Source organism: Trichechus manatus, unplaced genomic scaffold, assembly GCF_000243295.1.
Source record: "Trichechus manatus latirostris isolate Lorelei unplaced genomic scaffold, TriManLat1.0 scaffold00057, whole genome shotgun sequence".
Classification (NCBI taxonomy): domain Eukaryota; kingdom Metazoa; phylum Chordata; class Mammalia; order Sirenia; family Trichechidae; genus Trichechus; species Trichechus manatus.
Window position 1 is genome coordinate 13012839 of NW_004443993.1, and position 22994 is coordinate 13035832.

The 22994-nt window shown below is 56.1% G+C and overlaps 2 protein-coding genes across 2 annotated transcripts in view; one reads left to right on the plus strand and one right to left on the minus strand.

The window, feature by feature from the left end:
- The first annotated feature begins 4783 nt into the window (after window positions 1-4783).
- TIMM13 (translocase of inner mitochondrial membrane 13) lies at window positions 4784-5715 on the plus strand. The gene is made up of 3 exons (XM_004378493.2): window positions 4784-4916; window positions 5004-5072; window positions 5286-5715. The coding sequence occupies exons 1-3, from the start codon at window positions 4797-4799 to the stop codon at window positions 5382-5384; spliced, it is 288 nt and encodes a 95-aa protein (XP_004378550.1). The 5' UTR covers window positions 4784-4796; the 3' UTR covers window positions 5385-5715.
- A 528-nt stretch (window positions 5716-6243) lies between these two features.
- The window catches only part of TMPRSS9 (transmembrane serine protease 9), a 45482-nt gene continuing 28731 nt past the window's right edge, over window positions 6244-22994 (minus strand). Inside the window, exons 9-17 of the mRNA XM_004378494.1 lie at window positions 21139-21457; window positions 16701-16872; window positions 15127-15398; window positions 13108-13244; window positions 12196-12595; window positions 8154-8325; window positions 7373-7638; window positions 7065-7201; window positions 6244-6405 (exon numbers count right to left, since the gene is read on the minus strand). Coding sequence (XP_004378551.1) covers window positions 6244-6405; window positions 7065-7201; window positions 7373-7638; window positions 8154-8325; window positions 12196-12595; window positions 13108-13244; window positions 15127-15398; window positions 16701-16872; window positions 21139-21457 — 2037 coding nt within the window. The remainder of the gene's footprint in view (window positions 6406-7064; window positions 7202-7372; window positions 7639-8153; window positions 8326-12195; window positions 12596-13107; window positions 13245-15126; window positions 15399-16700; window positions 16873-21138; window positions 21458-22994) is intronic.

A 22994-nucleotide genomic window follows, 5' to 3' on the forward strand; every position in this document is an offset into this window, starting at 1 on the left:
CCTTGGTGGTGGGGTGCCCAGCGCTGCCTGGGGTGGTGCTAGAGGGCAGGTGCCCAGCGCTGCCCAGGGTGGCCCTTGGGGGCGGGGTGCCCAGCCCTGCCTGGGGTAGTCCTGGAGTGCGGGCGCCCAGCGCTGCTGTCTCGTGCAGGAGGTGGCGATAAGAACCGTGACGCAGTCCTCGGTGCGGGAGACCGAGAACGGGGAGGAGGAGGAGGAGGAGGCTGAGTTTGGCGAGGAGGATCTTTTCCACCAGCAGGTAGAGGCCCGGTGCCCGCTCACCGCCGCTGGTCGTCGGGGGGTAGGGGAGTGCGCGTCCACCATGCACACAGCCATGTATACGCGCTCATGCACACACACGTAACTCACGCGCATTCACAGAGACACACAGATACCCATGGACACCCCACCCACACGTTCACATGTACACACACACCATACACACATGGGCACACGTACTCAGATGCACACACCCACATGCACACACACCCCAACCCACACACAACCATATATACTCACATGCAAACACACCTGACCACACACATGTATACTCACACACCCGCATCCCCTCTACACACATGCCATTCCTACCTACATATACACCCATATCCTACACACACATACGTGACCCTCCCCACAAACACCTGCATGTGGGCACACACTCTTGCGCGCGCACACACACACACACACACACACACACACTCTTGCAGACACGCGCCTGCGCGCACGCACATACCTGCACACGCACACACTCTGGCTCGTTCTCTGTGCCCCGGCCCCTCGGGGCTGCGGGGGCCCTCGGCTGTGTGCACACTCTGGTCACCTCGTTTGCTGTGCCCTGAGATACTGGTGGTTTTAAACACCGCTTTCGGGAGAAAGATGAAGAATCATAACCCTGTGAAGTGTACATACTGTAAGACTTCTGATCTCTGAAACTCACAACTGGGACGAGTGGGGTAGCTCCGCCGAGATGACAAAGACACAGAAGGTTCTGGAAATACAGATGCTTGTAGCTGAGCTGCTGACCCTGCCGTCTGGTCAGGAGCAGAGCTCCCTAGGGTGGCTCAGCCCACCTCCTCCCTCACAGGCAATGGGTGGGGCGCCCAGCCTCTTGCCAGCCTCCAGGGCTCCCCCTAACCGCTGCCACCTTCCTTCCTTCCAGGGGGACCCGAGGACCACCTCGAGGGGCTGCCGCGTGATGTGAACGGAACCCCCCTCATCTACACATCTTTCTCTGCCCAGAGCCACTGAAAACTATTTTTATATAATTGGCGTTCTTTAGTCCTTGATACATTTCTAGAGAATTTTTAAGCAACTGCCAGGACACGGGAGGGGTCTCTTTTGATCTCTGGCATCTGTGGGTTCCTTGGACCCTCCCTCCATCACCACTGTCCGGGGGTGCCGTTCGCCCCATTCCACCTGGTTGAATTTGAGGCGCAGGGCTGGGAACCTACAGGCTAAAGGGAGTTGGGCTTGGAGACCGGCGGACTGGCCTGGGGATCCGGCTGGGGGTTGGGAGGGGACAGGGACAGGCCCCGTGGGCCTCGCGGTGGACAGAGAACCCGGAACGGTTTAGGAATTCAGTACTCTTGTTTTCACTTTTAAGCTTTGGAAAACCAAATTCGGGCTCCAGGCTGTGGCCTGGGGGGACGGGTTACAGACAGGCCTGCCGAGTTTGGGGTTCTCTGGGTCAGCACCTCCCAGTCAGGTGTGGCAGCAGCTGGGATTCGGTGAGGCCCATGGGTCAGGTGTTTGCCACTTGGCCGGGCCTCCAAGGGTTCCCCGTCATTGCCGCTCTCACAGTTGGGGCAGCAGGTGGGGTTACTCCACCCGACGTATGGGGCGCTCTCCGGGCTGGGGGCCTCCTGAGGTTCTGCTTTTGGCTGCCTGACCCTCACGCTTTTGGGCCTTGGCTCTGGAGCTCCCTGTGGTTCCTGATGCTGCAGCTCCCACAGGGCAGGAAGGGAGGACACGGGGACGGGGGGCACACCATCCCTTGACTTGACACCGAGTCAGCAGAAAGGGTACAGCCTGAGGGTGCAGATTGGCCAGGCCGTCTTAATGACCGCAGACACCAGCGCCCCGCGTTTCAGACACGCGTCCACGTGGAATGCAGCCAGCGCCTGACGCCGCCTGCAGGAGGACCCGGCTGGGGGTGACCGTGCTCCCTTCCCCATTGTCCGGCTCTCCTGGCCTGTGTGGTGGGGCGTGCTAGCGCCACCTCCCCACTGAACGTATACACGCGCACGTATCAGTAGCGTATCTTCTGTCTGTAGCTTTCCTACTGAAATGGTGTTTCTCAGACAGACCTGCAGATGCCAGCTGGCCCCTAAATGATGGCTCCGGAGCCCCCCACCCACCCCACCCACATCCGCTTTTCCATTGACGCCCCTCCCACTCAGATACACAGAAGTTATTTTTTTAATGGATATTTATTTTTTTACATTGGTCAGTACGCAGATCGCTGGGATCCCGTGTCAGGGGCCAAGGACAGGCTGACAGCCCCCCGAGGGGGCGTCGTCATGGGCGGGCCTGTCTTTGCGGGCTCTGAGCCCCCAGACGGCAGACTACCTTCAGAAAGCGCAGCTTAAGTCTTAAAGATGCCTCACTGAGCCATGGGTGTGTGCTGTCTGCTGGATGGAGGGGTGATGGGGGAGTGCTTGCAAAATAGTTCTGCTTGCTCTGGGCGCCCCCAGTTGGCCTTCCACTTCCTTTGCTTCTGCTCTGCGCCCCCTCGGCGTCTGCCTTCCTTGGGGATTGCTCCTGGTGAAGGAGCCGAGGCCAATTCCAGGCCAGGAACAGGCCGCTGCAGCTCCTGTGTCTGGCTCTTGCCGGCTGCCCCGTGCTTTTAGAAGTCCTGGGCTCTCCATGGTGACCCCAAGCTCCCCAGGCCCACTGCATCTCTCCTTGTAGAAGGTGTGTGTCACCCAAACACTTCCTGGGGCAAGGCCCAGGCCCCTGAAAGCATCTGTATTCCACGTTGGTTTGCTGGGGTCTCCTGAAGCTGCATGGCTCCCCTCCCCACTGGCAGGGCAGAAACCATGTGGGCCTGATGTGCTGGCTTTAAGGTCAGAGAAGGTTCTGGAGGGTAGGTTCCTGGCAGCCCCCAGACACAGAGAAAGCTTGCACTGGGTTCAGTCTCTCCTTCCATGCGTTCCAGGAGCTGAAGCTGGTTCCTGGAGTTTGGGCCTGAGGTTCCCTGGGCTCAGGGAAAGGAGGAGGGGGCCCCCAAGTTCAGATGCCCGAGAGATGGGCTGGGCTGGGCCCCTGACCTGCAGCTCATCCCCAGGCCTGCGTCTGCCCTGCAGTTTTGTTCCCCACCCCAGTGTTGGTTCTCGTCCTCACTCCCGCCCCAAACAACCGCAGTTCACTGGCTGGGGTGGTCCGGGCACTGAGGGTGCCCTTGGCTGCGGGGGGGGGGGGGCTGGGTGGCAGTGGTGACTGGTGTAACTGATGGTGGTCGTTGGTAATCAAGAATTTGGAAGCATGGAGCTGAATCCGACTTGTAACATGTTGGCTGTGGCCTGGGAAGCAGAATTTGTACTTGTCCTCAAATACGCTTAACTTTATGCCACTTATGTGAACATGATTCTTTTGTATAAGCCCACATCATATGATTCTGAGCACAGTCCCTCTCTGGAAATGCTTCCAGTGAGGGAAGTGGTCGCTCCTGGGCCTGCGGGGCAGGGGCTGGGGAGGCCCGGGTGCCTGGGGATAACGCCCTTGGCTCCAGGGAGAGTCTGACCTAGGGTGGATCATGCAGCCATCTTCACAACGGCTTTCACTTGGGTTTGGCTTTAGCCACACTTCAAACTGCAGAGGTTCTGTTTATATGAAAAGTAACTGAGTGGGACAGCAGCCCTCAGGGACGTTGCTGCTTAAACGTCTTCAATCCCTGCATCGACGGAGAATCACAACTTGCAGAGAAATCGGGCTGCAGGAACGAGGGGCAAGGGGCTGGATCTCAGGTGGTGTCCGTGGTTTTTAACAAGATGCATGCCCAATGTGTGCTCCCGTTTTGTTTTCTTCCCAATGATTTGTAATACACGTTTTATGACTGGAAGCTTTTGTACAACACTCCAATAAACATTTTGATTTTAAGTTCTGCCTGAGTCTCCTCCAGCGCTGGGCTGCTGCCGCCGGAGCCTCTGCCTCTAACGAAGTGGGCGTCTCACAACCGCCCCCCCCCCAAAAAAAAATACCACTGGTGAGTGTAGACAGATCCCCTCCCCTTGCGTTGTCGGGCGTCCCCGCTACCCTGGCTTTCTGGGCACTAAACCAAAAAGCCCAAACCCATTGCCCTCCAGTCGATTCCAACTCATCGCGACCCTATAGGACAGAGTCGAACTGGCTCAAAGGGTTTCCAAGGAGCGGCTGGTGGATTCCAACTGCTGACCTTCTGGTTAGCAGCTGAGCTCTAACCACTGCACCACAACGGCTCCTCTGGGCACTAAGTCCTCGCCACTTATTTACAGGCGCCGCAGACACTGTTCTGTGACCTGCACTTTGTCACGTGGTGTAACAGCCCTAGGGATCCTCCCCAATGCAGCACCGTGTAGACGCGCCTTCTGCGCACGCGCGAGAGACGGGGTGGCCCGGTGTGGAGCGACCGTCTGCGCATGCAGAGTGCGCCCCGCGTGTCCTCGGGCAGGCCTGGGCGCGCGCGGCCTTGTGGGAGTTGTAGTCTGACCCGCCCGAGCCCTCTGTGACTTCATTCCCCGTGGTGCCGCGCGCAGCCAGCTTCCGGCGCAGGTACGGGTCGGTGCACGCGGCTGCGAGCCGGTTGACTTTGCGGAGCCATGGAGGGAGGCTTCGGCTCGGATTTCGGGAACTCCGGGGGCGGGAAACTGGACCCAGGGCTCATCATGGAGCAGGTGAAGGTGCAGATTGCCGTGGCCAACGCGCAGGAGCTGCTGCAGGTCGGTGGCCGGGCCGGGGGGCGGAGTGAGGGGGGCGGGGACCCCCTGGAGTGGGGGTCGCGGCTGAGGGCCCGCGTGTCTCTGCAGAGGATGACGGACAAGTGCTTCCGGAAGTGCATCGGGAAGCCGGGGGGCTCCTTGGACAACTCGGAGCAGGTGAGGGCTGTCTGGGGTCGGCGGGCGGTGGTCGCAGAACCTGGGACCCGGCGGGAGGGCCTGTGCGCGTGCGCGGACGGGCAAGGCGGCGTGGTGGAGGGCATTGCGCGTGCGCAGTCCGTCGTCTCGGGGCAACCACCTGGGAGGCGCGCAGGTGGGTAGTCCTGGGGCCGGCGCCTAGGTGCCCGCCCTGAGCCCCCTCCCCGCCTCCAGAAATGCATCGCCATGTGCATGGACCGCTACATGGACGCCTGGAACACCGTGTCCCGCGCCTACAACTCGCGGCTGCAGCGGGAGCGAGCCAACATGTGACCGGGACCCCGCCAGGAGGCCCCCCAGCTCTCTGTGTCCTTTTCCATAAACGTTCTTTGAGAATGACAGCAGGAGGCGGGGGCCGTGTGGGAACTGCCCCGTTGATGGGCGTGGGAGCCCGCCGCGAGTGTAGCTTGTGTAACGTGTGTCTTGGGGATCCCTGTGCCTTCCCAAAGTGCTGGCAGCCCAGGGCAGTCGGTGGTCCCTCCCTGATGTGCTCCCTAGGGTCAGCCTAATGCCCCAGGCAGGGGATCCTTGTTTGGACCTTGGAGGGGGGCGGACTGAACCCACCTGAGCCGGGATCTCTTGAGACAGTGAAATAAATTGCTCAGAGGGGCCCCTGTGCGTTTTGTCCGTAGGTCTCTGTGGGAGCCAGTGTGGTGTACCTGGAACCCCCACCTAGATTGGGCTACACCTTTTCTTGGGGAGGGGGGAGGGTCCTCCGTGTTTCCCCTCCGAGCCCCGGGGCTGCCAGGTAGGGTGGCAGGGAATGTCTTCAACGAAAAGGGGAGAATCGACTCCACTGCTGCGGGTTTGGTTTGGTTTGGTTTAAGGGGAGATCTAAAAAGACGTGGCTCAGAAGGTTAAGACCACACTTCGTGCCCCACAGTCCTTGCTTGCTTCTGTCTCCGCATCCTCCCACTTCCAACCCTGGTCGGAGTCAGGAAAATGCAGAAGTAGCAAGCTGGGAACTGGGGGCTGTGTTTATTGGAACAAAATCTGCAAAACTGCACCCCCTCCCAGCAGCCCCCTGCGCCCCACCATGTCATGACCCCTGCATGACCCCAGCAGGCTAGGTGACGCTTGCTGCCTGCCACCTTCAGGTCCTTCGTCCGAGGCCCCAGCATCTGGGCATCAGTCAGTCCTGGATGTTCTGTCCGATCCAGCCTCTCACAGCTGCCACCCGAGTGTAGACACCGGGGAAGTGGGGACGCCCGCAGCCGTAGCCCCAGCTGGTGACCCCTGTTAGCACCCACCGGCCTGAGGGCTCCCTGCAAGCCAGGGGTCCCCCAGCATCACCCTGAGGGGGGCAGAGAGGAAAGGGCACTCAGGGCACACCAGTGCCCCGTCCTTCCCCTGCAGCCCTCGTGCACTCCGGGGGTGTTGTCCAGTACAGGAGGATGGCCTGGGCCCCCATGTGACCCTGAGTGAGTGCCCCTATGAGTCTCGTTTTTACTATCTGGGAAGTGGGTTCCATGCTCCGATGACTCATTGGTCCAGCTGATGGACACACCCTGCTGGGGGCAGTGATGGGCATCAGGCAGACCCAATCCTGCTTTCTCTGAGTGATGACCTAGCCTGGCACTGCTGTGGCAACTGTGACGTCCAGTCTGGTCCAGGGTCCTGCCAAAGAGTCCACCACTGTCCCCTGGTCTCCCTGGCAGAAGGGGGCTGCTCAGTTACTCTAGGAGTATTGGTCGGGTGGTGGTGCCCACGGTGGCTACCCAATAAACAATGGTGTCCAATGAAAATTCTTCCCAGGTGGAAAGAGGCCGTGCTTGGTCCAGGGTAGCTTACAGTGGGAGGGGGCAATGGCGCCTGGTTGGCTGGTGGACTTTGGAGGATCAGGGACCCGCCTTCCTCCCGGTGTGGACCTGGGCCACACAAAGCCTCTGTGTCCTGAGCAAGTGCGCCGGGTGGGGCCGTGACCCCGGGCGGGAGGGACGTGGGGGCGCTCACCGAGCAGCTGTCCACGCCGCCCTGCGGGGAGCCGGCGCACAGCATGCGGCTGCTGATCTGCACCGGGTAGAAGCGGCGGCACGTCTGCTCGTTCAGGAGTCGCACGGCTGCCTTCTGCAGCTGCCGCGCCATAGCGCCTGCGGGTGACACGGGCCAGGTGGGGCCGCGGGGACCCACTCCAGGGGATCGCCTCCTCAACATCCGCGGGGCCTGGGCTGGGAACCTCTCCGGGGGCACCCCGATCGCTTCCCTCCCGCGGGGCCCGTGCTGGGGCTCGCCGGGATCTGGCCTCGCCGACCCCTGCCTACCTCCCTCGCGCACCGAGCCCCAGCCGGTTATGACGCAGCGCGCGCCAGCTGGGGGCCGCAGTGCGGGCTCGGGCAGGCAGATGGGTCGCACCAGGCGGCTGCGGCGCACGGGCCCCGCGAGCTCCAGCAGCGCCACGTCGTAGTCGAGCGTGTAGAGGTTGTAGAAGGGGTGCTTGTAGATGCGCGCCACGCGCTCCAGCTGCCCATCGGCGCCGCTCAGAAACGGCGTGCCCAGGAAAGCCGCCCACTGCTTGGGGTCCCCGTAGCTGCGGGTGCGGGTGAAGGCGTCGGCTGGACCCGCCTCGCAGGGCTGTGCCCCAGCGTCCAGCCTCCCCACCCCAGACTCTTGGGTAGGGCACTTGACGGTGCTCGGCCTCGATTTGCTCATCTGTGAACTGGGGCTAAGAGTAGAATTCCCCCGGGCCTTGCGTCCCGTGGATGCGCACCCCGAACTGGGCGTCCCTCCTCCCCAGGCCCCTAGTCAGGCCCTCCCCACTGAGCGCCCTGCCATGAAGAGGCCCTGGGTGGGGGGCGGGGGTGATGACTCCCCACTGGGGGCATTTGGGTAGGGGCTAGAGCCAAGTCCAAGGGGGCAGGGGTGGGGAAGGACACCGCAGCTGGAGAGGCTGCGGCCCCGGGCTTAGTGGGGGTCATGGAGCTGGCCTTGGCCCCGCAGCCCAGTGTGGTCGGGAGGACTGCATGAAAGAGGGGGCCTGGGCAACGGGAGCTGGTGGCGGGGAGGGCGTTCCAAGCAGAGAGAGGAGCGGGGCGGGGAACTCACACGTCGAAGCAGTGCGCCGCTGACAGCAGCCACCTCTCGGCCACCAGCACAGCGCCGCAGCGGTGCTCCCGGCGCCGCAGCCACAGGCTCACCTGCCATGGCCACTCCCCGTGGCCCGCCGCGCTGCCGCCCACGATCCTGGTGAGCGCCGCCGCGGGCGCCAGGCCACAGTCTGCAGGCGGGAGCCGGGCGGTCGGCGGGCGCCTCCTCCGCAGAGCCCGCTGGGCGCACCCCTCCGCGTCGCCCTGACTAGGGGCACCGGCATGGGGCGGGGCACCCTTTCCAGGAAGCTCTGCCCGAAGGGAATTGGGCCTGGCGCTTGGTCCTGCAAATCAGCCTCTCTGGGCTTCTGTCCAACAACATTTGAAATGCATTGAATTTACCTTTGTTTCCTGTAACCTTGGCTTTGGGGCTGGGCCTCCTCCGGGTCCCAGACCTAGGCAGGGCCAGCATTCTCCCCCATGGCCGCCTCCTCCAGGCCTGCCTCAGTCCCCTTTCCTAGGTGCCCCTGCCTTCCTACCCCAAGGCCTTTGCACACACCCTGCCTCTGCCTGGGAGACCTCTGCCCAGCCCCACAGGCTCCTGCTCAGACCAGTCTCCGCTGCTGTCCTCCCTGGAGGCTTTTCAGGATGAAGTGTCCCACCTGTGTTACTTCCTCTAGGCTGTGACTACCCCAGCAGGTCCCTCCACCCCAAATGTGGTGCCAGACACAAGGTGTGCCCTCAGAGCACAGTTGTAGAAAGAACTAATGGGCGGTTTCAAAGGGTGCTTCAGAGACCACCGTTCCCACTCATTGGGGGCCCCCAGGTACCCATCAGATAATCCCCTCTGGAGGAAGCCCCCTTCCCCACCCTCTGTCCCACCCCCCAGCTGGCTCTCCCTGCCCTCCTGTCCCAGCATCAGCAAATACAAAGGTTGGCAGGTGTTATGGATTAAATTGTGTCCCCCCAAAATAATGTGTTGTAAATCCTAACTCCTATACTTGGGGAGGAGCCCTGGTGGGGCAGTGGTTAAGCGCCCAGCTGCTAACCCAGAGGTCTCTGCGGGAGAAAGATGTGGCAGTCTGCTCCCGTAAAGACTTCAGCTTTGGAAACTCTATGGGGCAGTTCTACTCTTACAGAGTCTTATAGGGTTGCTATGAGTCGAAAATGGACTCCACAGCACCCAGCAACAACATTCTTGTGGACGTAATCCCATCTGGGAATAGGGTTTTCTTTATTTAATGAGATCATATTAGTGTAGGGTGTGTTTTAAAGCAATCACTTTTGAGATATAAAAAGAGCTGATTAAGCACAGAACTGGGAAGCACCAATGGGGAGAGACTGATGTCATGTGAAGATCACCAAGGAATCGAGGCAGAGGAGCTGAAAGAGACAAGGATTTTCCCCCAGAGCCCACAGAGAGAGCCTTCCCCTAGAGCTGGCACCCTGAATCTGGACATCTCACCACCTGAACTGTGAGGGGATAAACCTGTTTGTTAAGGCCACCCACTCGTGGTGCTTCTGTTACAGCAGCAATGGGGGACAAGACAGCAGGGAAAAGGATCTCAGCATCCCGGCTCAGAAGGAGAGAAGGGGTGACTCCAGGTTCCCTCCCAGCCCTGGCACCCCGCCTTTCCCCCACGCCTGGCCCCTTGTATCCCTATGATGCAGACATGAGCCTCCTGACGCCATCTTGCCCTTGCCCAAGACCAGGTGGCCTTTGAGAACCCGTGAGAATCTGATGGAAGCTATAGCCCATCTCCCTGGAAAACTCCACCTGTGCCCCAGACGAACCCAGCCTCTCATTGCAGGGGTCTTTCTGCGCCTCTTTGGGACCCCACGTTAAAAACTCTATAAAGAATCCTGATCAAAAGAGGTAAAATGTGGAACAGAATTTCAAATTCTCACGGAATCCAGACTTTCTGGAGCCATGGAGGCTGGATGAACCCCTGAAAGTATTGCCATGAGATAAATTTTAAACTTTAAAGCAAATACAGCCCCTGAAGTCTTCTTTACACCAAAGAATAGTTTAGCTTGATTAGTAAAGAGTGTCTGCCTTGAGCATTGTGCTCTTTTAAGACCTATCTATATGGGATCAAATTGACAACAGCAACTCGAAATGTTAGATGGGAAACTTTGGGGGCCGGGAGGTTGTTAATGGAGGAGGAACAACTCGGAAGAGGAGGGTGAAAACAGTTGCACAATTTAAAGAATGTAATCGGTGTCACTGAATTGCATACGGAGAAACTGTTGAATTGGTGAATGTTTTGCTGTGTATACTCTCAACAACAACAACAAATAAAGTAAATTATTGAGAAAAAGAAAAAGAACTCCCAGGCTGTAGCTGTGGAGAAGGTAACAATCAGCCCAGAATGAGAAAGTAGAAATCCCCAGGGCAGGAAGACAGACCCAGATAATGCCAGCTGCAACTTTAGCAGGAAACAATATCCCTCCCACGGACACGCTGTAGCTGAAAAGTATTAAAACAACCCCCTTCTCTGGCGATCACTGCCCCTTCACCAGTATCAGAGACCGTCAGAAAGGTGGCTATCAGAAATCATATCAGTTTGAATTAACCTTTTTGGCCTGGGAAATCGTGGATGGTGCAAACAGTGAACACGCTTGCCTGCTAACTGAAAGGTTGGTGGTTCGAGTCCACCCAGAGGCACCTCAGAAGAAAGGCCTGGCCACCTGCTTCCGAAAGGTCACCGCCATGAAAACTCTATGGAGCACAGCTCTACTCTGACGCACAGGGAGTCTCCACGAGTCGGGGTGCACTTGAGGGCAATTGCTGTGGTTTGGTTTTCTTTTGCCTGGCAGAGTTGAGTCACAAAGAAGCCTCCTCCATATCTAACCCAAGTGCAGTCTCCAGATAAGGGGTTTGTGGGCCCCGCATTCTACGGCTATCTTCTCCCTGTGGTTGCCAAGGAAACGGCACTGGCTCCCCCGCCCAGACCAGATGGATGCTGACCCCGGTACACTTAGCTTGGCTTGGCTCTGAGGCAGCTGAAACCCTGCTTCATGTAAATTCCACCTCGTTACCGTTAGCTGCTTTCTAGTCAGCCCCCGACTCCTGGCGGCCCCGTCCTGTGTCATCCCCGTGATCGGTTATGGAACGGACCGTTGTGATCCACTGGGTGTTCATTAGCTGATTTTTGCAAGTCGGTCACCAGGCCTTTCTTCCTACTCCGTCTTAGTCCAGAAGCTCTGCTGAAACCTGTTCAGCATCACAGCAACACGCAAGCCTCCACTGACAGATAGGTGGTGGCTGAGCATGAGGAGCACTGGCCGGGACTCGAACCCAGGTCTCCCATATGGAAGGCGAAGATTCTATCAACATTTTAGACGGGGATGGGGATGATCTTGAGAGCACCTTCTCTTGATCCCCAACTACCACCAAGCTAACTGAACTCAGCCAGCTGCCTGCATTTAGCCACACAGGTGTCCTGTTCCATAGCCCTAACGGAAGCCTGCTGACCGACCCCCACTCCCCAGCTCCTCCTCCTTCTTTCACCCCTAACTACAAAAAACCCAGCTGTCATTGTCACTGAGTCCATTCAGACTCCTGGTGACCCCGTGTGTCTCAGTGTAGAACCGTGCTCCATAGGGTTTTCAGTGGCTGATTTTTCAGAAGTAGATCGCCAGGACTTTCTTCCAAGGCACCCCTGAGTGGACTCGAAAGGCCAGCCTTTTGGTTAGCAGCAAAGCACGTTACTCTATAGGACAAAGTAGAACTGCCCCATAAGGTTTCCGAGGAGCGGCTGGTGGATTCGAACCGCTGACCTTTTGGCTTGCAGCTGTAGCTCTTAACCACTGCGCCACCAAGGCTCTGCCTGACACATAGCAGGACTCTATAAGCATTGGTTGGCTGTCTGGAATCATTCCATAACGGAGACCCGCCCGCTTCCCACGGGCTTCCCCCCACGCCTGTCAAGTTGCCTTTTTAGACGGGAGAAGACAAGGTTGCGGGATAAGGCATTTCCCGCCTGCCCCATCAGAGCCGTCTGTCTCCGTAGCTGTCAGGACCCCACACCCCCAGGCGTCACCCCATCTCACGGTACCTGAGAGCTGGGAGTGTGTGCTGGGCTCTGGGGTGTTTGGAAGTGGCGTCTGCCTCCTGGTGGTGGTGCTCGTGACGGTGACGGTGGTGCTGGCAGGCTGGCTGGTGGCCCTGCTGGTGGGCTGGGGCGTGGTGTTGCTGGTCGTGGCTCCCGGGACTGTGAGGCCAGCAGTTGACCTCAGGGCGTGGATTGGGGTGGTGGGTGTCCTTGCGGTCGAGGGGGGAGCTGTGGGGAGGGGGTCGGAGGACATGGTCTCCAGGATCCAGCCCTTCAGCCTGGTGATTCGCGCATACACACCCGGCTTCTTGACCTGGGCACAGCCAAGTCCCCAGCTCACAATCCCTGCCAGGTAGAACACGCCGGGGGTCTCCTCACAGGCCAGGGGGCCCCCGGAGTCGCCCTGAAAGAGAAGCAAAGAGGGTCAGCTGGCCACCCCTGGGCCTCCATTGTTATTGCTTTTGAGATGAAAAAAAATGTAAAAACTCTTAAGAAAAAAATAACCAGCGTTAATATTTCCACCACCTAGACTTAACCGCCGCGCGTGGCCACCAGGGGGCGGTGGTGGCTCAGTGGTGGGACTCGGGCCTTCCATCCCGGCCAATGCGCCTCGTGCGCAGCCACCACCGTCTGTCAGGGGAGGCTTGCGTGTTGCTAGGATGCTGAACAGGTTTCAGCGGAGCTTCCAGAGTAAGATGGACTAGGAAGAAAGGCCTGGCGATCAACTTCAGAAAATCAGCCAATGAAAACTCTATGGATCCCAAAGGTGCCATCCGAAACCAATCTTGGGGATGGTGCAGGACCTGGCAGTATTTTGTTCTTTTATGCACGGGGGTCGTCACGAGTAGCAGAAGACTTGACACCAGGCCAGACAACCACCACAAACTACAGCCGACTGCCCCCCGTGAAGCACACCTGGCAGGAATCGACTCTGCCTTCCAGAAAGCCGGCACAGATCATCCGGTCGGTGAGGGAGAAGTTGTAGAGAATGCTGCAGGTCTTCTGGTCTATGATCCCCACCGAGGCTTTCTGGAGAATGTCAGGCTTGGTCACTACAAGGGAAAGGAGACCCCAACACGCCACTTACAGAGGGACCCCGCGACCAGATCCAGCTTAACTCTGGTGATGACCCCAGGTGGCACAGTGGTTAACAGCTTGGCTGCTAACCAAAAGGTTGGTGGTTTGAAACCATCAGCGACTTCGCGGGAGAAAGACGTGGCAGTCTGCTTCCATAGAGGTTCACAGCCTTGGAAACCCTATAGGGTCACTATGAGTCGGAATCGACTTGACGGCTAGAGTTTGTTTTTTTTAAAGGACACTGGGAGTGAGGTACGATGCCTGTCCTCCAGACGGAGAAACGGGGGCTCGCGGAGTTGCAGGAATTGGTGTGAGGTCACGTGGCAAGAAGGAGGCAGACCCTCGATTCGCAATTCGGAGCCCTGGAGTCTTGCCGCTGTCCCCACTTAGGGTAAGCGGTAGGCAGGCCATTCTGAGGTTTGCCATACCAGTTGCTGTCACATCAATCCTGACTCCTGGCGACCCCATGTGTGTCAGAGTAGAACTGAGCTCCACAGGGTTTTCAATGGCTGATTTTTCAGAAACATCTCCAGGCCTTTCTTCTGAGGCACCTGTGGGTGGACTCGAACCTCCAACCTTTTGATCAGCAGCCGAGCCTGTTCACCATTTGCACTGCCCAGGGCCTCCATTCTGAGGTTAGAAGGGAGCATTAACTCTTGGGAGTTTCTGAGTGGCATAGGGCCAGAAGGATCATCAAACTTTTTCATAAGAGGGACAGAGAATAAATAGTTTTGCCTTGGCGGGCCAGACAGCCTCTGTCACAACTACTCAGCTCTGCTGTCATAAAGCAGAAGCAGCTGTTACATAACTGAGTCAAAAGCGGTCTCCGTGCACTGGCCCAGGTTGTTTACTTCTTCACGGCAAGCTGAGGTCCCTCCGTTGGCACCAAACCCAAATGTGTACGTGTCCAACTGTACACAGAATTGGCCCAAAGAAGCAACGTTTCAGTCCCTTAGAGCTGCCTGCTTTACATACCCTGCCAAACTGCACCTGCTGTCTGCTCGCCCTCCGGAAGGTCAGACCCTGTAGTTATATAGGCCCTAAGGTGCTGCTGGGGCCCTAGTGTGCAGTGGTTAAAGAGCTCAGCTGCTAACCAAAAGGTGGGCAGTTCAAATCCACCAGCCAGTCCTTGGAAACCCTATGGGGCAGTTCTACTCTGTCCTATAGGATCGCTATGAATTGGAATCGACTTGACAGCAATGTGTTTTTTTTTAAGGTGCTGCTGGGAGCCCGGGTGGTGCAACAGTTAAGCTCTCAGTTGCTAACTGAAAGGTTCGTGGTTTTAGCCCACCCGTGACTCCGTGGGAGAAAGAACTGGCGATCTGCTCCCGTAAGGATTCCAGCCGAGGAAACCCTCTGGGGCAGCTCCGCTCTGTCACATGGCTGACAGAAGCCCCGCCCCCTCGCTCTTCCCCGGGGTTTCCTGGCCCTCCTCCCCTTGCCTCTGGCAGCCGTCCTGCTGCGGGAGACCTCCCTGCACGTAGCTGTCACTGCGGCTGCCCCAGAAGATAGCTGGTGCGACACTGCCATCTGGTGGTCGTATCTTTGTCTTCAGTTAGCCCTGAATTTCCCCACCTCACCACAGCAGCCGTAGACAATAGAAACATGAATGCGTGTGGCTGCATTCCAATAAAACTTTATTTATAAAAACAAGCTAAGGGCCGGATTTGGCCCGAAGGCTGTAGCTTGCAACCCCTGGTGTAGGGGGTGGGGAGTTGGGTGCAGGGTGGGGAATGGTGCAGTTGTGTTGGTTTCGGGCCCACCTAAGACACGCCGATCCTCACCGTCTGGATATAGGACCAGCAAGCCCAGGAGATCCCGGGAATCCAACCATCGCTGCCCGTGAGTGGGGCTCACCGTTTCCTTCCCGGGTGTTGCCCCATCCGGAGATCATGCACTTGCGACCCACGGGGAACTTCTGGATGGCCAGGGGCAGGCAGACGGGCTGGACGTACTTGTTGAAGAGGAGGGGGCTGGCCAGCTCCAGCACGGCCACGTCAAAGTCCAGGGTGCCGGCGTGGTACAGGGGGTGCAGCACCACCCGCTTGAGGCCCACCTTGACCGGGCTCCCGCCCACGCCCATGAGGGACGCCGTGCCCAGGTGGGCCCGCACCTGCTCCACCTTCGTGCTGCAGAGACAGGGGCCCTCAGACACCCCCACTCCTACCCTAGTCCCGACCCCAGGGAGGGCCCAGGTTGCGGCCTCGAGGGGGTGAGGCAGAGTTCTGGGGCTCGACCGTCGCTCAGACCCTCGGCTCTGGGGAGGGGTAACAGGAGGGGAAGGGCCTCAGGGACCTCATGAGAAATGGTCCCAAGCTCAGTGATCTTGGGCAGGCCGGGGGAACCCCTTTGGGCCCCACTTTCTTCATAACAAGAGGGAGTTGGTCCCACAGCACCTAAGACCCTGCAGCTCTATAGAGAGCAAAGGTGAAGGCCTCCTGGTTATCAAGTTTGTTCCCAGCTGGTGCAAACGGTTAACGTGCTTCGCTGCTAACTGAAAGGTTAGAGGTTCGAGTGCACCCAGAGGTGCCTCGGAAGAAAGGCCTGGTGATCTACTTCTGAAAACTCCGCCATTGAAAACTCTAAAGAGCACGGCTCTACTCGGACACACGGGGTCGCCGTGAGTCAGCGGTGACCGCGTGGCCACTGGGTGTCTAGGGGTGGTTAGAAAGCAAAGGGGATGGGAGCTCTTCTCCTTCCTCCTGGTTGTCGTTCATCGCCATGGAGTCGGGCCCTGACTCAGGGTGACCCCTGCACAACAGGACAAAGCACTGCCCAGTCCTGCACAGCCTCATGACTGGGTGCAGATAGGGCTGCTGGGATCCACACAGGGTTCTCCCTGGCTGATTTTCGGAAGTTGATCACCAAGCCTTTCTTCCTAGTCTGTCTTAGTCCGGAGGCGCCCCTGAAACCTGTTCAGCGTCACAGCGCCACGCAAGCCTTCACTGACAGATGGGTGGTGGCTGCACGTGAGGTGCATTGGCCGGGAATCAAACCCGGGTCTCCCGCCTGGAGGGCGAGAATGCTACCCCTGAACCACCACTGCCTCCTGGCTACTTCTCTTCAGTGGCCCCAGTCTCGTTTTGCAGTGAACCCTTTGCCATTGAGTCGATTCTGACTCATAGCGACCCTATAGGGCAGAGTAGAAGTGCCCCACAGGGTTTCCAAGAAGCGGCTGGTGGAATCGAACTGCCAACCTTTTGGTTAGCAGCTGAGCCCGTCACCATTGCACCACCAGGGCTCCTGTTTTACAACTGGGCACTCAGAAACCTGGATCATGAGCCCAGAAGGGAAAGGAAAGGTGGGGTCTGCTGGTCCCCGCATCCACACGGCAAGCGCAGTAAGAAATGGTTTTGGGGGCATGCAGGTTTGGCGGGGTCCTGGCGACAGCGTGGGGAGGCCGGGTGGCCCCTCGCAGGGCGGGATCTTACTGGTTGAAGCAGTGGGCCGCGGACAGCAGCCAACGGTCGCCCACCACGGTGGCTCCGCAGAAGTGCCGGGAACCTTCCTTCAGGCTGACCTGCCAAGGCACCTCCCCGGAGGCGGCTCCGAATCCGCCCACGATCCGGATCGGCTTCTCCAGCGCGGGCCTGGTCCCGCATTCTGCAAGGTGACAGGACAGAAGGGCCGCGAGCTTAGGTGCTTAGGACGTGGAGGCTATGGAGCCCATCAGCCCCATTTTACAGGTGAAGAAACCGTGGCTTAGCAGCGGCAGTGGCTGGCCTGGCGTCTCCCAGCAAGTCAGCAGCACGGCTGGGGGATACAAGTTAAAAAGGAGGACACAGCATTGTAAGGTGTCCTGGTGGTGCGCAGGTAAGTGCTGGGCTGCTAACTGAAAGCTAGCCAACCTGCACAGCGGCTCTGCGAGAGAAAGACCTGGCGATCTGCTCCTGTAAAGATTCAGTCAGTCAGTTAGCTGCCGTCGAGTCAATTTTGACTCATGGCGACCCCATGTGACAGAGTAGAATTGCTCCATAGGGTTTCCTAGGCTGTAATCTTTACAGGAGCAGATCGCCAGGTCTCTCTCCAGCGGAGCCGCTGGTGGGTTCAAACCGCCAACCTTCCGGTTAGCAGCTGAGTGCTTAACCATTTGCGCCACCAGGGCTCCTTCTGTAAAGATTATAGCCAAGAAAATCATACAGGGCAGTTCTGCTCTGTCATATGGGGTCTCTATGAGTCGGAATCGATTTGATGGCCCCTGTCTTAGTCATCTAGGGCTGCTGTAACAGAGATACCACAAACAGATGGCTTTAACAAAGACAGATTTATTCTCTCACAGTCTCGGAGGCTAGAAGTCTGAGTTCAGGGCGCCAGCTCCAGGGGAAGGTCCTTATCATCAATCTTCCCCTGGACTAGGAGCTTCTCAGAGTAGGGACCTTGGGCTCATAGGACTCGCTATTCTCCTGGCTCTTGTTTCTTGGTGGTATGAGGTCCCCATGTCTGTCTGCTCGCTTCTCTCTTTTTATATCTCAAAAGAGATCAACTTAAGACACAACCTAATCCTGTACATTGAGGCCTGCCTCGTTAACATACCTGCCTCTAATCCCTCCTCATTAACATCATAGAGGTAGGATTTATAACACCTAGGAAAATTACATCAGGTGACAAAATGCTGGACAGTCACACGATACTGGGGGAAACAATTCAATCCTTGACAGCACCCAACGACAACAAGTGTCCCATTGGCCTAAGGCTGCCGGGGGCCGACCTTCAGCCAATAAAGTAAGGTTTATGGGCTCATTGCAATAAAGAGACTCGTGGGATGGTTCACCAAACAGGAAGAGTCGGGGCTATTGGGGGATTTAGGAGCCCTGGTGGCGCAGTGGTTAAGAGCTCAGGCTCCTCAACAAAAGGTTGGCAGTTTGAATCCAGCAGCTCCTTGGAAACCCTATGGGGCAGCTCTACTCTGTCCTATAGGGTCGCTGTGAGTGGGAATCGACTCCATGGCAATGGGTTTGGTTTTTTTGGGAGAAGGGTGGCGTTCAGGTGACGTTTAAGTGAAGCATTGATTGTGTTAGCCCAAAGGCACGCCAAGCTAAGTGTAAAGGGGTCAGCTTTGGGTCTGGACTGAGAAGTGGACCTGGGTCCGTTTCCTTGACAACCACAGACATGACAGCTGTGGAGTGCGGTGTCCACAAACCCCTTATCTGCCCCTGGGCTGGCCATCAGGTGGCTTCCCTGTGACTTCAGAGTGACTTGGATCCTTTAGGCGAAAGCAGGCACCTCCTACTGACTTGATTTCTAGCGGCCAGGTTTCCGCCGGGTTTTAGAGAACAAGGTTTTTCAGAGAGGAAGAGGGCAGGAGCGGCTCCGACCAGGGGTCGGCATCGCCTTTGTGACAGCGTGCCGTGGTTAACGAGAAACGGGATGACCCACGTGACAGAGATATAATGGCAGAGGGCTCACAGCGTAAGATGGGGCCAACAGGAGGGCCTACCTCGTCCTAGAACAGGAAGACTCAACAGTATACAAATACCCGCTCTCCCCGGGTGGTGTACACAGCTGAGCGCTCGCTACTAGCCGTAAGGTTGGCAGTTCGAACCCACTCTGAGGCACATCAGAAGAAAGGCCTGGTGATCTGTGGGGACCGTGGTCTCAGGGAACATCTAGCTCAATTGGCATAACATAGCTTATAAAGAAAATGTTCTACATTCCACTTTGGTGAGTAGCTTCTGGGGTCTTAAAAGCCTGTGAGCAGCCATCTAAGATACTCCACGGGTCTCACCCCTTTTGGAGCAAGGGAGAATGAAGAGAACAGGATACAAGGAAAAGATTAGTGCAAAGGACTAATGGACCACAACTGCCACTGCCTCCACCAGACTGAGTCCAGTACAACTAGACGGTGCCCTGCTACCACCACCGACTGCTCTAACAGGGATCACAATAGAGGGTCCTGGACAGAGCTGGAGAAAAATGTAGAACAAAATTCTAACTCACAAAAAAAAGACCAGACTTACTGTCCTGACAGAGACTGGAGAAACCCCGAGAGTATGGCCCCCGGACACCCTTTTATCTCAGTAATGAAGTCACTCCCGAGGTTCACCCTTCAGCCAAAGATTAGACAGGCCCATAAAACAAAACGAGACTAAAGGGGCACACCAGCTTAGGGGCAAGGACGAGAAGGCAGGAGGGGACAGGAAAGCTGGTAACGGGGACCCCAAGGTCGAGAAGGGACAGTGTTGACATGTCATGGGGTTGGCAACCAGTGTCACAAAACAACATGTGTATTAATGGTTTAATGAGAAGCTAGTTTTGTTCTGTAAACCTTCATCTAAAGTACAATAAAAAAACTAAAAGAAGAAGAAGAAAGGCTTGGTGATCTACTTCCAAAAAAACCAGCCACTGAAAACCCTATGGAGCACAGTTCTTTTATTTTTATTTTTTATTGCTGTGCTTCAAGTTAGTCTCTCATACAAAAATGGATACGTACATTGTTATGTGACCCTAGTTGCTCTCCCTATACTGTGACAGCACACTCCTCCTTTCCACCTTGGATTTCCCGTGTCCATTCATCCAGCTCCTGACCCTCTCTGCCTTCTCATCTCGCCTCTGGACAGGAGCTGCCCGTTTAGTCTCATGTATCTACTTGAGCTAAGAAGCACTGTCTTCCCAAGTATCATTTTATGTCCTATAGTCCAGTCTAATCTTTGTCTGAAGAGTTGGCTTCGGGAATGGTTTTAGTTTTGGGCTAACAGATAGTCCGGGGGCCATGTCTTCTGGGATCCCTCCCGTCTCAATCACACCATTAAGTCTGGTCTTTTTACTAGAATTTGAGTATTGCACCCCACTTTTCTCCTGCTCCGTCAGGGACTCTCTGTTGTGTTCCCTGTCAGGGCGGTCTTTGGTGGTAGCTGGGCACCATCTAGTTCTTCTGGTCTAAGGCTGATGGAGTCTCTGGTTTACGTGGCCCTTTCTGTCTCTTGGCTAATACTTTCCTTGTGTCTTCGGTGCTCTTCATTCTCCTTTGGAGCACACATGGGGTCACCAGGAGTTGGAGTCAACGTGACAGCAACTAACAAGAAAGACAATCCGTTCTCCCTCAGTCAAGCTGTAACTTAAACATCTTCTAAAATTAGAGAAGTTTACTCTTCACACGGAAAGATAAACAGGCGAGAAATGTCTGGGAACATTCTGGAAAAGAAGAAGTGAGCACTCAAATAGTAAAACATGGGCACAAGTGCTGTCTATGGGTAGTGTTTCTGGAAGGATACTCAAGAAACGGATCGCACTGGTTACTCCCAGAAAGGGCGTCTAGGGGGCTGGGGTGGGGGGACTAAAAGTTAGTGTCTCTCCCACTACAATCCTGACCCTACAATCACTGTTAGTAGCTTCTTGTGGAACTTCATAGATATTCTATGCCTATCCTCTTGTACTGCATGAATTTACCAGGCACATATATTATAAAGTATACTCTACTTAATAGATTATAAAATATGAAGTATAGTGTACTTATTGATTATCAGATACGAAGTATATTATGTTGTTGTGTGCTGTCGAGTCAGTTCCAACTCATAGCGACCCCATGTGACAGAGGAGAACTGCCCCAGAGTGTTTCCTAGGCTGTGATCTTTACGGGAGCAGATCACCAGGTCTTTTCTTGGTCAGAGCCACTGAGAGGTGCAAACGGCCAACCTTTTACTTACCAGCCGAGTGCTTAATCATTGCACCAATATGGCTCCCAAAGTGTATTATACTTAAAAAAAAAAAAAATGACTGGATGGCCAGCCTGTACCATTGGTCCATGCCTGTGTTCATGACAGACATCACTAATCACCAGTCTTTCCACAGAGTGCTTCGGAAAGCCAGTACCAGTCGATCTCACCTGGAACAGGTGATGACACCTACTTCTTCCTGTCTCCTGGAAAATACCTTGTGGCTTGGAGGCGGTGGCTGAGTCCAGGCGCACCGTGCTGGGGGTCAGCGTGGGTCTGGTGGGGGTGTTGACCACGGGGCTCTTAGGGCTGGTGGGCCAAACACTGCTGGGGGTGGCAGGGGCAGGTGCCACGGTGGGGGCCAGGGGCATGCTGGCCATGGCGATCACCTCCAGGATCCAGTCACGAAGCCTAGTCACGCGGGCGTAGACACCCGGCCGCCGGGCTTCCGCACAACCGATTCCCCAGCTCACGATGCCCGCCAGGAAGAACCTTCCGGAAGGCTCTTCGCAGACCAGGGGCCCCCCCGAGTCGCCCTAGGAGACAAAGGCACAGGTTGACGACAGGCTGGGACTCTCCCAGCAGCAGCCAGTTCAAACCCCAGAGCTGCAGGGCCAGCGCAGGAGCAGTGGACTGGGACTCCGGAGACCGCTCTCCAGACAAGCTCACGGAGCAACTTAGGCAGAGAATTCCCATCTCAGAACCTCGGTCTCCAGAAGAACTAGATGGTGCCCGGCTACCACCAGTGACCATCCTGACAGGGAACACAACAGAATCCCTGACGGAGCAGGAGAAAAGTGGGGTGCAGAACTCAAGTTCTAGTAAAAAGACAAGACTTAATGGTCTGACTGAGATTGGAGGAACCCCAGAAGACATGGCCCCTGGACTCTCTGTTAGCTCAAAACTACCATTCCCGAGGCCAACTCTTCAGACAAAGGTAAGACTGGACTATGGGACATACAAGGATACTCATGAGGAGTGTGCCTCTTAGCTCAAGTAGATACATGAGACCAAACGGGCAGCTCCCGTCCGGAGGTGAGATGGGAAGGCAGAGAGGGTCAGGAGCTGGCTGAATGGACACGGGAGATCTGGGGTGGAAAGGAGGAGTGTGCTGTCACAGTATAGGGAGAGCAAGTAGGGTCACAAAACAATGTGTGTATAAATTTTTGTATGAGAGACTGACTTGAGCTGTAAACTTTCACCTAAAGCTCAATAGAAAGAAATCTTGGTCTCCTTTCCTGTAAAACAAGATTTTTGGACTTTATTAAGGCTGGAGGAGTCTCCGAGATCATGGCCCCCAGTCACTCTTCAAAACTTGAATTGAAACTATCCCTCGAAGTCCTCTTTAAAACTAAGTAACGGTTTAGCTGAAACAGTAAAGATTGTCACCCTTGAGTACTGCTGCTCTTTTCAAAGAATCATCTGTTTAAAACCAAACGAGTAACAGCTGTTCTAAAGCGCAGACCAGAGTGTTGGCGGCAGGGAGTTTAAGTCAATGGAAGTGAAACAACCAGAACAGAAGTAGCAATAATATTGACACAGATGTGAGGAACATAACCAATGTCACTGATCAACTATGTTCAGGAACGGTGGAATGGGTGCGGGTTTTGCTGCCTATATTTTTACCAAGATCATTAATTACAAAAATAATAAACAAGACAGTTGGACTACGCGATCTTTTTTTTCGTCCTTTAGATGAAGGTTTACAGAATAAACTAGTTTCTCATTCAAGAGTTAGTACACATACTGTTTTGTGACATTGATTACCAACCCCATGACATGTCAACACTTTCCCTTCTTGACCTTGGGTTCCCTATTACCAGCTTTCCTGTCTCCTCCTGCCTTCTCGTCCTTGCCCCTGGACTGGTGTGCCCCGTTAGCCTCGTCTTGTTCTATGGGGCTGTCGAATCTTTGGCTGAAGGGTGAACCTCAGGAGTGACTTCAATACTGAGCTAAAAGGGTGTCCGGGGGCCATACTCTCGGGGTTTCTCCAGTCTCTGTAGGCCAGTAAGTCTGGTCTTTTTTTGTGAGTTAGAATTTTGTTCTACATTTTTCTCCAGCTCTTTCTGGGAC